Source organism: Lynx rufus, unplaced genomic scaffold (genome assembly GCF_022079265.1).
Source record: "Lynx rufus isolate CCGP_SWC_20201006 ecotype Redwood Valley unplaced genomic scaffold, mLynRuf1.p SCAF_2, whole genome shotgun sequence".
Classification (NCBI taxonomy): domain Eukaryota; kingdom Metazoa; phylum Chordata; class Mammalia; order Carnivora; family Felidae; genus Lynx; species Lynx rufus.
In genome coordinates this window covers 209046031-209062303 of record NW_025814834.1, presented here as the reverse complement: position 1 = coordinate 209062303, position 16273 = coordinate 209046031, and the positions used below count along the sequence as shown (strand labels likewise).

Sequence of the window (16273 nt, the reverse complement as noted above, 5' to 3'; positions counted from 1 at the left end):
GGTCTCATCCCCCGGAAGGCCGCGTGGAGGGGCCCTGACAGAGCAGAACAGCAGCCCAGCAGCCAGGAAGAGAAATGGCAGCTCGGACCCTGGCCCCATCACTCAGTGGCCTTTTCGCCTTGCACGAGTGCCCGGCCCCTCCGAGCCTCGGTTTCCTCATCTGTAAAATGGGAATCCTGTGCCCGCTTCACACCCTTAGACAGTATTTGCAGAAGCACCTGGCCGGTGGTCGGTGCCCCCAAAATGCTGTCGGGACAGGCCTGGGTAGATTAAGAGAGTCCCCAGAGAGGTCTGACTTTCAGTCCAGAAGACTTTGAGCACCGACTGCGTGCCAAACGCTGTGCAGTGTGGCCGGTGCAGATGCCTGGAGGTTGTCTGGAACGTTGGTTAGCTGTCAGTCGAGCTTTGGCTAGTCCCGGGCGTCCTGTCCAGAAGCCAGCGTCCCATCCTGAGTAGCGAGGGGAGGTCCCCTCCGTCCGCTGGATGGCGACGAGGAGGAAGAGGCTCGTGGCTAGCCTTCCACGCAGACGGTTCTTTCCCTGCCCTGGGACGCTCGCCATCTGGGCCGGGGCCACCGGCTCAGGCCCTCTCCTGGGTCTCTCCGCAGACGGGGGCAGCACCGTGCACCGGCCCCAGCCCCTCCCGCCGTCCACCATGCACCAGGGGGGGCTGGCCGCCGCGGCCGCCGACACCGGTTCTGCCTACGGAGCCCGCCACAGCTTCTCCAGCTACTCGGACAGCTTCATGAACCCGGCGGCGTCCTCCAACCACATGAACCCCGTCAGCAACGGCCTGTCTCCCCAGGTAGGTGGCCTCACCAGTCTGGTCCCTGGGAAGCCGCGGGCTCCGGGGCACCTCGAGAGAGAGAGAGAGAGAGAGAGAGAGTTAAAGTGGGAAGCAGGGACACCCCCGCCACCCTTGCTGGTCAGGACCCTGGGATCCTTTGCCTGGGCTTTATCTCCGAGCCGCAGGCCCGGGTGACTCTGCGGGCAGGTACGGAGAATGGGTTTCCCCGCTCCTGGCCACCAGAAACAAAAAGCTGTTGCCTTCGAGACATGCTCGTGGCCCGACAGCCCCCCCCAGAGCTTGTGAGTCCGGCCCCCCGCCCACCTCATGGCTGTTCAGTTCACGAAAGTCAGGCATTTTCAGGCAGCGTGTTGGCAGAAGCCTTGTACCGTTTCCTGTGGGATGCTGACTGTGGTTTTGGGGCTTGGTTCTCGAACCAGGAGTCCTTCCCGGATTCCATCCTGTGCTCCACCCATCTCTTGCCTTTCCCCAGGCGTGACCACTGAATGAGAGGCAGGACCGCCTCCTGTTGGTAGAGAGAAACGCGGCTGGGGTTCTAGACTGGGGGCCCTGCGCCCATTGGGCCTTGGAGCTCGTTCCCTCGTGTGTGATTGGTTGCTGGCTGCGTCACTCGTTGCCGGGGCTGTTGGAAGTCGTCGGGGCCACCCTGCGATCCAGTGCAGAAGGCATCGCTGAGGCTGTTGGTGGTGGCTGGTGGTTTGGGGAGCAGGACGTGGGGATGCTGGCCGTCCTGGTGGCTTTGAGGAGCTGATGGGTTCCCTTCTGTAGCCACAGCGGGTTCTCAAACATCCACGGAGGAAAGGCGGAAATCCAAGGCTGGTTTTGCCCTGCCTCCCACCTTCTGAGTGTGGTGCAAGCTTTCCTGAACGGCTCTGGTTCGGTAGGAAGGGTGAAGGCTGGAAGAGGGTTAAACCCCAGCTCCGCGGCTCAGGGCGTCGGGGAAGTTAGCATCTCTGAGCCTCACTTTAGCCCGCGTTGACCTAAAAAGTGATTAAACCGGGTGTTGCTAACCTCCTAAGAAGGGTGTTGTTTGTGCTCAGCTTGCTAACTGGCCGAAACCTTAGCGCAGAGCCTGGCACAACATAGGGGCCGAATAAACATTCGTCCTCGTGTCAACCCCCCGCCCCCCACAGTTGCCAGGACGATATAATCAGTATGAGAACCCTGTTACTTGAAGAAAAAAGGGGGCCAAAGGGACGGTCCACTACAGCCCCCAGGCCACATCTATCTAGCTTCCTGCTGTTGTCAATAAAGCTTTATTGGAACATAGCCACGCCCGCTCCTTTACAGATTTCTGGCTGCTTTGGGGCTGTAACGCCAGAGCTGAGAAGTTTCAAAACAGATCACGTGGCCCACAAAGTGAAAAATATTTGCTACGTGGCCCTTATAGGGAAAAAAAAAAAAAATTGCCAACCCCTGGTCTAAAACCTTCCCGAGGTTTTAATTTTCTGCATGGTTTTGGGTCCGTCGCTGTGTGCCTCCATTAGCGAGTGTGGTGGAGAGCTAACTGCATTTTAGTCTCCTCATTTACTTATGGGTAAGGTCCCTTCCCCTCTCTGTGCCTCGATTTTCCCCATCCGTGAAATGGGGATGGTGCTAAGCCTCTGTCTGGTAGGGTTGTTGAGGATGGGATGAGCTGACGTGCGCCAAGTCTTCCCCAGGCCGGGGCAGAGTTGAGCGAGCCGTTGAACCCAGAGCTCCTAACAGTGATGCCCGAGGTCCTCTCGGGGCCCACATTAGGGGCCGGGGTGATGCAGCCTGCAGACCAGAATGCTTTCCCGGTGGAACCTCGTTGGCCTCTTTGGCGCTCAAGGCCATGACTTCCATGCCATTAGTGCGGAGGACAAAGCGGCTGAGCTGACCTTCCAGAGTCAAGAGGCAGACAGGATCCCAGAGCTGGCTGGGCGGCCGTGGCTGCAGAGACCCGAGGTGTCCACGTCTGAGGATGTGGTCCAGGCCTGGCCTCGCGGTATGAAACAGGCTGGAGGAGCCTCACTTGGAAATCTGAAGAGGGATGTTGAGATTATGCAGGCCAGTCTTCTCGATTCATCTCAACAGGGCCCGGGAGGCATTGGCCGGGCCAGGGCCCAGAGTCCGGGGCTGACCACTACTCCTTGCGGCCCACGGGGCTGAAGTTTCTCCCCAAAGTAGCAGTTTTGTCACAAGGCAGAGGAGAGACGAGCAAATAGGGGGCGCTTGGCTTCTGGAGCACGATTCAGCGATGAGAGGGATACAGAGCAAGGATGTTTCATGCACTGTTTGGGCCCAGAGACCAGCCTCGGGGAGGGAGCGAAGACGAGAAAAAAAAACCCAGCCATTACTGTAAGCAGCCAGTAGCCCACCCTTCTCCCTGCCCGAGCTGGACGCTCCCCTCTCCTCCCAGAGACCCTCGGGAGGCTTTCCTCCACTCCTCAGGCGGAGAGGCTGTCAGGACGTGATGGATTGGGCTGACTCCGGAGACTTGCCCAGAGGTTCCCACCAAAGGTGTGAAGACAGATGGAGGGTCTGACAGGGGCAGAGGGGACCAGGAGGTGAACAGCTGCTGGCAGGGGAGAGGGGGCCGTGCGCAGGGTGGGCGGGAGGGCAGTCCGGGTGCGCTTCTGTCCGTGTGAACTGCCGGGGTTAAGCTTCGAACACGTCCTGCGGAAGGGGACAGCGAGGGGGGGTGTCTGGGTCTGTACCAGAGCTGCTGGTATTTGTGACTCCCCGTACGCTCCCTCCGCCCTCTGGGCAGGCCAGCCACACACCTCCGTGGTCTTGGGAGGGGTGGGGGGGGTACACTCCCCACCAGGACAGACCCGCTTCCCAGGCCCTACCTCCCCACCGGCAGGGAGGTTCTCCGGAGCTCCCCTGGGTGAGAGGGATGGGATGGGGTCTGTCTGGGCTGGGGACATCACCCCTCACCCGAGACTGCAGGTCCTTACCACGCCCACCCCCCAGTAGCCTTGGCCTTTGTTCTCACAAAAGCCCAAGGCGATTATTATGTTGTGGGGGTGGGGGTGAAGTTGGGGCTCTGCGGAGCACCTGCTCATTGCACTGGTCAGTTTGCTGCTGGCTGGAGAAGTGCCCCCTCCCGGGGCCTGACCCGGGTCCTTGTCTCCGAGTCATCCCGGGAAGGGGAGCTTGTCAAGGCTCAGAGACTCCACGGAGGGACTGCCTGGGCGAAATCCCCTGGGAAATCCATCTATGCAGCTCCGTGCTGAATGCTGGCTCTCAGGCTAACAGATACTTACAGAGGGCCTACTACGTGCCAGGCACCGTTCCAGGCACTGCGGATGAATCAGTGAGCGTCAAGGAGGAAGACCCCTGCCCTTGCGGAGGTGACAGGCAGACAATACATAATAGAACGGCAGGCCATGCGGTGTATCTGATACGCTGTTGACAAGGACAGCTTAACTTGCCAGCCCCTGTGACTCAGACTCTGTCCTGAGAGTTTCTTACGTGGTAAATACTGGGTAGCAAAGCCAGGCTTCAGCCCTGATCTCTAGAGTCTGAGAACATAACTAACACTGCCCTCTGCCTCAGAGATGCCCACTCTCTCTCTCTCTCGTTTTTTTTTTGGAGATTGGCTGGCAGTAAAAAAAAAAAATCCTGTCCCCTTTAGCTCTGCAGAGGGGAAAGCTCATTCAGCCCATGTCATGGATGAGAAAACTGAGGCCAGGACCTCAGGTTAGGGGCCAGTGGGCAGAGTTGAGTCACACGGGCAGAGGCCTCCTGAGAGGTTTAGACAATAATGAGCCCAGCCCGTCAGCCATGTGCAAAGCTCAGCTTTACAAGATCAGGGGCTCAGCACTCGGTAAGATACCCCCAGCTTTGTGCACGGGGTCCCCGTGAAGAGGTACCAGGAAAACAAATACAGTTTGACCCTTCGACCATGTGAGGATTAGGGGTGCCGAGCCCCCCCACCCCACGATTGAAAACTCACATATAAGTTTTGACTCCCCCTAAAATGTTACTAACAGCCTACTTCCTGTTGATCCAAAGCCTTACTGAGAACATACGCAGTCCATTAACTGCTTATTCTATACGTTCTGTTTCTTTGACGCTGCGTCCTTACAATAAAGCAAGCTAGAGGAAAGGAAACGTTATGAAGAAAAGCCTACGGAAGAGAAAATACATTTGCAGTGCTGTGCTATATTTATTGAAAACCTCCATGTATAACTGGACCCACGCCGTTCAAACCTGTGCTCTTCAAGGGTCAGTGTACTGCCCGTGCGATCTCGTCCCTGATGGCTTGTTGGGGACTTGTTGCAGACCCTCCCGCCCAGCCCGCTCTCGCCCCTTTAGCCCAGGCTGAGGTCCTTGGACACAGCTCTTAGAAAACAACTCAGGACAGCTTAGGACAAGAGGAACCTTTCGTGGTTATGAATTACAGTGAGTAATCTGATGCCCGCCGTGGCTAGGAATCGCACACAAGGCACGCTGGGAGGCAGAGGTAGTGGGCAGGGAGATAAAGGGGACATCTATATGTAGGTCCCTTAGGATGCCTGCCCTTAAGAATTCCCCGGTCTGATGGGGGAGACGCAGCCACTGCCTTGAGAGGCTCCTGGTCTGAGCCCACAGTCAGACACAAGAGGAAAACCCCCGTCCTTAGATGCCCTGGTGTGATGGCAGAAGCCAGCGCTGTCCCGGGGGCCTCCCGGTGTGAGGGGAGACAGGCTCAGAAAGTCACTCATGGCCGCTGGGCAGTCTGAAGTCCTGAGCGAAGAATCAGGAACACAGTCCCGTCTGGCCAAAGGCTCCGGGCAGGGCGTCTGGTGCTGGCAGCTTCTTTAGGGCCCTTGTGGGCGTGTCCCTGGGGTGGGGGTGGGGCGCCCTGGGCCTGAGCTTCCTTCTCCCCCAAACTTTTTCAGTGCAGATTCTAGCAGAGCTGGAAGTGGAAACTTCTGGAAAGCCCAGACAGGGGAGAAAATTGCCCCAAACCGTAGTTAGCTTAGCAGCAGGGCCGGCCCCCAGGGCCCCAGACCCCCAGTGGAGGGCTCCTGCCACTGCTTCACAGGAAGGGGGTGTTTCTTTTTTGCCACCGTGGCTCATTTTGCTCCTTCATAATGTCCCACATTCATTGTGTCCTTTGCTCCTCGCTGGAGCTTCACAGGAAGGAACCTGTGAAAGGGATTTACATATTTACGATTTCCCCCAACTGAACTAATGAAAAATATTCTCTGAGTGTGCGGTTCATCACACGGCCGCAGTCACAGTAAAACAAGCCTTTTTGTCCTTTTGGGCTCCTTGATGTTCTCTTCTCCTTTCCCTCTTTGGCCCGTTAAGAATTACCTGTGACGGCCAAGGTGGGGTGGATGCTTCCGGAGGGCCGGCACGGACGGGGCCAAATGCTTCGGCTGCCTTCACTCACCGAACCCTGGCCATTGTCTTGTGACCTTCATTTCACAGATGAGGAAACTGACTTGTCCAGGGTCAACTACCTCTCCATCCATCCGTGTGCCTGCCATGTGCCAGGCTCTGCGATAGGTTCTGGAAAGTGACAGAGCTGGGATTGGAACGGTCTGCCTCAGAGCCCTCTGTGCTATTCTGTGGTCTCTGGCTGCCCCCCGCCCCCACCCCAGCCCCACCCCCCAAGGTCCGTCCTGCGGTCCATCTGGTGAAGCTGAAGTTTGCAGCCACGGGGCATAGTCAGGCTCAGGGTCCAAATCATCCAATGCGAAGCGTCCCCTTCCTCCTAAAACCGGCAGGAAGAAATCTCAAGGCTTTTATTTAATTTCTTGATGAAAAGGGGTCTCCTGAGTGATTTGCCACAGCAGACTTCGCTCCTGGCATCACTTGAGGGCCTCAGGGGACCCAATCCAGCAAGGAAAGGCACTCCATCCGCTGAATACCTGCCGAGGGCCAGATCCCACGGAAGCGCGTGGGCTCTGTGAAGTCATTCAAGTGCGCAGAAACGCTCTACTTGGGGAAACAGGCTCAGAGAGGTTAAGTGACTTGCTGAAGGCCACAGAGCGGCTGAGCGGCCGAGGTGGGACACTGACACCGATCTGCCTGACCCACGAGCCATGCCTCGCGGTGCCCCTCCGCTGTGCCCCTTGTGCGATGAGCCCTGGAAACTCCGTGTGCTGCTTTCTCCTCTCACTTCCTCCTTGTGTTTCTTTTTTTTTCTCTTTATTGGCGACACTGCGTTTATAATAAGCATTTAAAATGAGTCTTGCTGGACCAGGGACGAGGAAGGAGGAGGGAGTGGGAGATTTGTAGGCAGGAAGACGGGGAGGGGGATGGTGGGGTGTTAAATAGCCCAGAATTTTTTAAAAACTGATGCAAATCACTGGTAGGAGAGAAAATTATGTGCAATTACGTCCTGATATTGGAAGGTTTTGCCTAGCCCAGGCAACAAGATCTCATTAACAAGCAGAAAATAAGATTGAAATGGTGTGTAAAAGACCTGAAAAATGAATTTGAATGCTGCGTTTGTCCACAATTACCCCCTCCTTCACACGTATTTTATTGCAATTTTTTTATTATTCTTAATCTCTCCATTCCTCAAAGCAGATTGGGGACATCCTGGCATTACCGGGGCATCGGGAGGAGTGCGGAGGATTTCTTGCTCCCCTGAAAGGAGACCCTTCTCTCGCACATTTTCCAAGGTTGGGTTTTGGAGGGATCAGAATTCATTTCTCCGGCTTAGTGGGTTGTAGGAACACGGGGGCTTTAACCCCAGCCCCCAGCCGAGTGAGCGCGCGCCTCTGTGCCCCGCCCAGCCCTTCCTTCTTCTCCTTTCTGGGCGCCTCTTCTGCCTCCAGCTTCCTTCCCTTTGCCTTCTCAGGATCTCCTCCAGGCTTTCGCTCTCCCAGGGGTCTCTGCCACAAGCCCCCGCACCCCACCCCCAAGTAGGAGGAAGCTCAGGGGCTAGAGAAACAGCTCTGGGCTGGAGTTCTGGTTCTGCCATTTACTGAGCTGCTGTGTGGCCCTGGGGCAGCTTGCTTAACCTCTCTGGGCTTCGTTTTTTCTCATCTGAAAACGGGAAGTGATAATCTCTGCCTCTCCGGGGGGCGGGCGCTGTGAGGATAAAGCGAGAATTGGAGGAAAGTGCCTGGCACATAATAGGTGCTTAATTAAGTTCTAATCCATTCTTTACTTCTCCGCCTCCCTCTGCCCTGCATCCAGCCCTGGCCTCCTGCTCTGCCTTACCCCCTTCCCCTCCCTCCCCTCTCGCCTACCCTCCCTTCCATTGGTTGGAAAATGCCCGAGTTGGGCTCCAGTCCAGGACCACATGGTGTGTGTGTTCCCCTGAGCCCAGTCCTGGGGGGAAAGAATGCTGGGTGCGGGAAGCACCCTTTTCTGCTGAACACACAGGATGCTCTCCCCGCTCCGCTCGGGCCTTGGGAAAGGATGAGCAAGGACGGAACAAGTGACCGGCTCAGGTTGGAAGGACACGGCTCTGATCCTGAGTGGTTTTCCCCAGGGTTAGGGAAGAGCTGAGTCACCCCACCCACCCACGTACCCATTTCTCACCGTGACCAACGATGATGGTGGGGGGGGGGGGTGGTCAGTGGTCAGCTGGTGGGAAGGGCCACAGTCTGTGGCCAGATTTTCTCGGCCCCGAAGCCAAAGGCCATGTGGCAGCATCTGGCCTCCCCGGCTGGCTTCCTCCATACCCAGCACAGCCCAGCTCCCAGAGACCCTCTGCCACAAGCCACGTCTGCCCGCCTCCGTCAGGCGTACCAGGCGGGGGGCCGCGGGTACTGTCTTCTCAGTCCATCAGGCAACCCCACGCCCCAAGTGCCCTCTCCCCCTGACTCCTGGCTCAGCCCAGCCCTCGGGCAGGGACGAGCTACCAGGCTCAGAGAATCGGCCACGGGGCCCCGGGCATCTGCGAGCCCCGCCATCCCCCGGAGGGATGCACGCTGCCAAGATCCGGCCTCACATCCAGCTTTGCCTTTGTCCACAGTGAACCTACCTCAGTGGGAAAAGCTGAGCTATTTCCCCCCTGGAAGCTCCAAACAAAACCACCTGCTCCCGTCAGTCAAGGGCTCAGCTCCAGCCCAGAGGGAGAGGCCTGGACAGAGCCCCGCCTCCTGTGAACACAGATCCTTGTTTATTTCTCTGCCTTTCTCACCCCTTTTCCTGGGTGGAGGGGCCCGGGCTGGGCCGGACGTGTGGGAAGGCAAGACTGGGATCAGGAACTTTCCAGACTGCTGTTGAGAGAGGCAGGTCATGCCTGTGTACAGGAACAGGGGGGTGGGGGGGGGTGGGGGGTGGGGGGTGGGCGGTTTATTGCTTCTGGGTGACTTTAGGCTCTTTTTTTTTATCTTCGAGAGAGAGAAGTAGGAGGGTGACCCTGACCCGTTCTCCTTTCTTAGAGGACTAGGTAGGATTCTGGGAAGATAGCATCTCAAGTCCACATCCCTGAGTCTGGACAAGAGACGTGGGCCGCTCTGGGACTTTTTTTTGCCCACCACCAAATCGTGTGCAGGAATCTGGACGGCACACCTTGGAGAGGTGTGGGCGGGAGCTTCCCACGGGGCAGAGTAAGGTGGGGAGGGGGGCCCGGATGCTTCATGCACCCCCGCGCTCCTCGGTGGGACCACAGGCAGTACCCAGTGCCTGATGACTCATGTGGGTACCACACGGAACCCGGCGTCTGGCACGCAGTAGGCCATCAGCCACGGGTGGTGAGCCCCCTGCGTCTGCAGCTACGCTCTGCTCCCAACAGGTGTTGGAGGCAGCCGATCGTTCAGTCTGTATTTGAATGTCATTACCTACAATGCCCTCCATTTACCTAACTGCTGTTATTCACACAGCGTCTAGGGAGCCTCGAAAAAGACATGTACTTGGCTGTCCCTCTCTAACCTCGCATATTTCAGGGGCCGCCTCCCCACCAAAACTGTCGTGGACAATTTAGTGGGATTTCCGGTCGGCGAGGATAGGAAGTGCAGAGGGGTCTGGGGAAGGAAGGGGATGGTCACGGAAGGCTCCCTGGAGGAGTCTCAGCGGGGAGGTGGGGTTTGCTCAGGGGACAATCAGGGAAGGGCTAGGAGGTTGGTGCAGACAGGACAGCAGCAAATCATCAAGCAAATACTAAAACGATGTCTAATGCAGATACATCAGGGACAAGTGGAATGATCATACGGATGGGAGTTCGGATACTGGGTTCTCTCCTTACTTGCTGTGTGGTCACAGACCAGTCACATGAGCTCTCTGAGCCTCAGTTTCCTCGGCTGGAAGACGGGGCCGATACTACTCGTCGTGCAGAATTATGACAAATAATGAGACTTTGTTCATGTGAAACACGTAGTACCAGGCTGGGCATATAGCAAGCGCTTAATAAGTGACAGTCTTCCGGTCTCTGCTTCTCCTTGCCCTGATTAGAAATTGAATGAGTGATGTCCTTTCTCTGGCCATTTCCTTTTTGGGACTGGAGGTCTGGCTTAGCCCAGGCCATGCCTGGTCACCGATTGGAAAGGCAGGACATCTGAGCTCCCTCTCCGCTCCGCTTCTCACCCTCTGTGTGACCTTGGTACATGCCTCCCCCTGGGCCTCAGTTTCCCTATCTGTGCAATGAAAGAGATGAATCAGTCTGTTCGTAAGGCACCTTCCTGCTCAGAGTCTGAGATTTCTGTGGGTTCTTTGTACAAGCACATGAGTCACAGCCTCTAGATCTGTGGGCAGGGACTGGCCCTCCTCTCCAGCCTGCCCCCCCCCTCCTCAGGCTCGTGGGCCCCAGCCTGGGCCTTCTGGGCTTCCCAGCAGGCCAGGGGTTTAGCCTTCCAGAGCTGCCTGGTTTGGTGGGAAAGAATGCAAATAGCGGATTTGTCCTTCTTTCTGATTAGTACGGGGGCTTGGAATGAGACAGTCCCGGCAGATAGAGGGGAAGAAAATGAGGGAGATTAGCAATTAATACGGCGGGCAGACTCGGAGCGGCACAGGCTGGTCCCTGGGGTCCCCAGCGGGAGGGAGGCCGCCGGGATGGCCAGCCACAGGACCTGGGAGGCTGGTGGCACCCCGGGTAGGAGAGGGAGGGTGACTTTGAGGGACCCCAAAGAGTCACGCTCTTCCCTGCCTCCAAGGTGTTGTGCCTGCTGCTCTCTCTGCTGGGACTCCCTGTCCGCCACCCTGTCCCCATCTCAAAACCACTCCTGCTTACTCCTTAGGACTTGGCCGCCTTCCGGGAAGCCTTCGCTCACCCCCTCGTGCTGGGTTAGTTGTGCTTTCCCTGTGCGTTTATCACATTGTATCAGTGTGTTAAAAGTACTTGTATTACTAGGCAGATATTACCTAAGAATAACGTTCTCTTTTTTTTGAGCACTTATCACAGGCCAGATGCTGTGCTAAGCCCATCACATGGATGATCTCATTTAATCTTCACACGATCCCCTTTGGAAGGGGAGGACCTCGATTATATCTGTCTCGCAAATGGGGGGACAGAGGAACCCAGCAGTGTACATAATTGGCCTGAGATAAATCGCTAACAAGTGGCCGGCCCTGGACTTGAACAGCCTGCCTGCTCCCAGAGCCCATGCTCTCACCCAGCATCTGTCGCGAGAATGGTCTGTGGCCCACTTGCTGGTAGGATGTGGGGGGCCCCACACGTGACTCTGATCTCGGCTACTCCCAGTGCCCTCAGGGGCAACAGAGCAAGGGGTACCAAGACGTGGGCTCTGGGGTCCCTGCGCCTGGTTCCAATCACCAGTACTGTCACGTCCTGCCTGTGCGATTCCAGAGAGGTTCTTCTCTGCCTCAGTTTACCCCTCCGTAAAGTGGGGCTAGCAGTAGGTTCCATCTCCTAGAGTAAGCTGAGGAACAAGCATGTTGAGATACGCGAGGCATGTTGGCCTCCGGCACACTTCAGGGGAGCTGTTTGCAGACAGGGGCTCCAAGGCCACACGTGAGTTGGGGGCAGGGCCAGGCCCCAGACCTCCTGTTGCAGAATTAATTTTCCCCAGGGTCCCTGAGGTCCCCTGCTCCTTCCCGCCTCCTGGTCTAGGTGTCTGCCCTGCCCCAGCCTCAGCCCCAGGGCTGTCCTCTCTCCAGCCCCTCCTCTCTCCTGGCCCTTTCCCCAGCTGTGAACGTTTCTCCAACACCTTTGGGAGTGGGGACAGGTGTTCTGAGCCACCCCAGGGAGTGCCGTTGCAGGATAACAGCTGATGTGGAGGAAGCAGGCAGAGGACCTTCCTCCCCCTGGGGCTTCAGGGAGCATCTGAGATCTCAGCCGGTGTCTCCAGGGCCCTTGTTCTGGAAGGTCAGGCCTGAGGGCCTCCCCCACTCCCGTGTGGCCTTGGCCAGTCACTTCCACCCGGCACCTGTTTCCTCCAGAGTGATGAAGGCCAGCACTTTCTTCAGAGGGAGGACAGACTCTCTGGCACCCCCCAGCCCAGCCAGGCATGCCCCCCACCTTCCTTCTCCTCCAGCCTGTCTTGCCTCCATGTCCTGTCCCTCAGCCCAGAACTTTCTCTGGGTCCCAGCTGTGATTTCTTCCCCGCACCCCGCTCTGCTTCCCGCTTCTCTCCTTAACCCACGCCCTCCCCTCCAAGTGCCCCACTTCTCCCCGCCCCTTGTCCCTCACCCCATTTGCACCCAGCCTGCTCTCAGACCCCTTTCAGCCCTCCCTCCTTCTCCCCGCAAACCCAGCCCTCCTCCCCACTCTCTTTCCCCTAATCTCTCATTCTTCTCCACTCCTTCTCTCATTTCCCGATTTCTCCAGCCCCCCGCCCCCCTCCGTCCCCGCCCCCCCCCCCCCCCCCCCGCAATCTGCCCACTCTCAGGGCGGGGGCTGGGCGCGGTTCTGGGTGGGGGGTGGGAGAGCTGGGTCGGGGCGGGGGCGGGGGCGGGGGTGGCATGGAGGGGAGGGGACCGGGGGAGGGGACCGGATCCCCACTCCCGCCCCTCCCTGCGCTCCTCTGCGCGCCTTTGATCCATGGCCCGAGGCCGCCTGACAGTGGAAAATGCGGGGAGACAAAACCACTCAGTCAAAGTGATTCCCAACAACTGTCTCCCCGAGATAAGGACGCGCTCGGGCTCGGCGGCCTGCTTAATTCCTGCTGCCCGGGCCCGGGATCGGGGAGCAGCGCGAGCCCGGCGGCCCCCGGAACACGCTGCCCGCCCTGCCCGCCCTGCCGGCCCAGCCGGCCCGCCGATGCACGCAAGGTGGTGGCCTGGTGGCGGGGCCGATGGGACCAGGGCGAGCCATCCGCCAGGCTGGGAAGCCGGCAGGAACTCACTTCCGGGGCAGTGTCAGGGCTCCACCCCCACTCCCGTTCATTCCCTCCCCCTCCACCAATGCACATGCCCATCCCTGAGCCTGAAACATTGGCGTCCTCCCTCTCTTCACTTAGCCAAGCCCCATTCATCTCTCTGGTGTCAGCTCAGAGGCCACTTCCTCCGAGAAGCCTTCCCAGACCAACCGTGCAGTCTGGGTGGGCACACTGCCTCCCAGGGTAGCAGTTGGGGCTCTGAATTTTTCTGGATACCGCTGTCTCCCCCTAAAGCAAGGGCTAGGTTACCCTAGTGGCCCATGACTCCGCCGCAAAGCCTAGCACACAGTAGGGAGCCAGTAAACTGCCGTGGGCACAGCTGGACACCGTGAACATTCATTCTCTGCCCAGCCCCGTGCACCTGCCTTTGAGGACCTTCCTTCCAGTTAGTTCCATCAGAGACAAGCAAGCAAACCAGGAGCCAAAAACCTCCAGAGAAGAGGCGATACCCCAGACGAGGGGAGGGATGGGGGCAGGGGGGTACCCGTGACCCCCAGAATCCTCCAATGAGGAAGGAAACACCTTCCCCGGGGCTGGCCTGGCTGGGCTGGACGGACCACTGGGAAGTCCCGCTGTACGTGGTAACCATCTCCCTTGGCAAGCAATACTGCGATTTGGGGGTTCGGGAGGTCAGATATTATAAAGTAAGGTCAAAAGGAGACCTTTGCAATCCCCCCCAGAAACCTCAGAGCTGTCTGTCGGGGGCACAGAGACTGCCAGGGTGGTCCCATTGGAGGCAGGGTGTGGCAGTCACGGGGAGGCGGCAGAATTCGGCTCAGGACGTGAAGGGGAAGGGCTGTCCACGTCCAGGCTGGCTGTAGAGGGAAGGGGTGGCCTTGTAAAGCACGGAGCATCCTGTTTCGGGGGGGGGGGTGCAAGTAGAATCTGGTTTTGTCAGGACTGTTGGAGAGTGGGTTCTTTGCAGTGTGGAGGCTTCAGGAGAGACTGTGGCTCCCAAACCTGTGCATCAGAATGATCTGGAATGCCTGTTAAAGATCTAAATCCCAGGCTCCATCCTGACTGGCCGGTGCCCTAGGTCTGCACGGGGACCAGGAGAATCCATATTTTAAGGAAGACGCCCGTGTGAGGCGGCCTGGGATTATCAAAGCGCTGGATTAGCAAGCTTTCACCTTGTCAGCCTCGCATGAGCACCTTGACCTCCGCTTTCTTTAGGAAGTGACCTCAGGGGAGGCCTCAGAGGAGGGTCTGTTTGAATTGAACTGAGATCCCTTTTCCAGCAACGTCCAAGCCAGAAATAGTTCATCCTAGGAATAGTTCATTTAACCCATTGCCTCTTTTTGCTAAGAAAGACACCCACAATGGCCCTGCATGCTTTCCACCGCCTAGAAGGACTCCGGGATTAGCAGGGCTTTGCCGAGGGCACGAGTGGGTATGGCAGCGGCCTTTACCTTCATTTCCGCCTCTGCCCGCAGTGGTGTGGGCAGTCCCCGCTTTGCCAGCAAAGCCCCGGGGGATCTTGTCAAGCATCCAGCAGAAGAGGGGGCCCCGGATGGAATGTATGAGGAAGCCCCACCCCTGCCCCTGGCACCCTGCTGGTCTCTTGCCTCCCCTCTCCCCCCCTGCAGAGAGCATGAGGGCTCAGCAAGCGACCGACCGACCGGACCCTCAACCTTCGCTCCAGACAGTGGGTCTGACCTTCGGGAGTCGCAGGATTAAGGTCCTGTGAGGGCCTGTCAGGGGTCTTACACAAAGGGCACACCCAGCCTGAAACTGGGAGGTGATGCCCAGGGTAGAAGTTCCTGAGCCTCCCACGGGGCCTGCCTTCCTTTCCCCACCACAGAGAATGCGCCCCCCCCCCACCCCCCAGCTCCCCGTGTTCTTCCCCGAGCCCCCTGGGTGCTGACCTCAACCCCAGCTGATTCCATGTTGCCCCCCTGAGGAGGAAGCAGCTGTCCCAGCTGGGGTCCCGCCCTGCTTCAGCCCCCGAAGGAACAGGAGTAAAGGAAAAGGAGCAGAGTTGTTCCTTGAGCACCGATACTGTCCATAATAATGGCAGTGACCTCCTTGATTTGTTTAGAACGTGGGGGTCCCTGAGGCACTTTTGCCCTGTTCGTGATCTGATCGTCGCCACGTCCTGAGGGCCTAGAATCGCCATGCCCATTTTGCAGACTCAGAGAGGCAAAGCTCAAGGTCAGCGGCAAGGGACAGCGTCGGAATCCAAAACCCAGGTCTGCCCGCTGGCAGAGCCAGATCAGACAGAGGCTGGCCTGGACCCTGGCGGCTCCGGGTCTGGTCTGCACTTGAAGTTCCCAGGGGATTCACGTGTTCGGGAGAGTCTGAGAAGCACTGGGTGAGGGGTCCTTTCTGACCGCCCAGTTTTCAGATGCCCCAGAAGCTCCCTGCAGTGCCTCGGTGGACCACCCTTGAAGGCAGAGGGCGGAGAACGGAAGGGGCCTTGGAGGGAAGGCCCAGAGGGGGAGCAGGGGAGGTAGGCTGAGGGTTACCCCGGTCCTGCGGTCCCATGCTATGGTGACCCCCAGCTGGACCAGGGCGTGAGCCTGGCACCCGGCCTGGCGGGCTCAGCTCTGGTGCGAGAAGGTCCAGAGTGATTCCAGAGGCGCCTCCTGCTGGAGGTATGCAGGAGTGATGGGCAGAAAGGCGGGGAAGTGCCCGGACAGACGGACGGACAGACCGTAGAGAGAAACAGGGTGTTAAGATGCTGGTGGAGAGAAGGTCAGGGAGAGGAAGCAGCAGGGGCAGGGGGAGAGAGGGAGAGAGGGGGAGATAAGGAGAGTCGGGGGGGGGGCGAAGCACTCGGAGGGATAGAAACAGGAAGAGGGAGAAGGAAAGAACGAGAGACAGAGACAGAGAGGGGTGCACAGGCAGGGACGGGGACAGGAAGGGGAAGACAAAGGGCAAACACAGGAGGCCCGCAGGGATCAAGGCGTGCTGGGGACTCAGGGACACGAACTTCTAGAAATGAGGCGGGACAGGGGGCTGAGACAGGAGGGCGGCCCCAAAGCTGGAGAGGGCAGGGGCTCTGCAGCCGGCCGTGAATCCCAGTCCCACCCCTCCCCCGGCTCCTGCCCTTGGTTCCTTCCCTCTGCTACTCCCTGCTCCTTCCTCCCACCTACGGTCCAGGTGTCTGTGGAGGGCCTTTTCCCCAGCCAAGGGGGCTGCCCGGGCCTGAACCCCAGATGCCCTGCTCCCAGCCATGGCCTCCTGGAGGGGCAGTGGTTAGTCTCAGAGACCCGGGAGCCCGGGGTGAGAAGTGCTGCCCTTCTGACAAGTGTTTCCCTTTAGTT

General features: G+C 58.4%; 1 protein-coding gene across 2 annotated transcripts in view; it reads left to right on the top strand.

The window, feature by feature from the left end:
• PAX7 (paired box 7) overlaps nucleotides 1-16273 on the top strand; it is a 95761-nt gene that overhangs the window by 58917 nt on the left and 20571 nt on the right. For both annotated transcript variants that reach the window (XM_047085215.1, XM_047085213.1), the window contains exon 7: nucleotides 608-804. In XM_047085215.1, the coding sequence (XP_046941171.1) occupies nucleotides 608-804 (197 nt within the window). The remainder of the gene's footprint in view (nucleotides 1-607; nucleotides 805-16273) is intronic.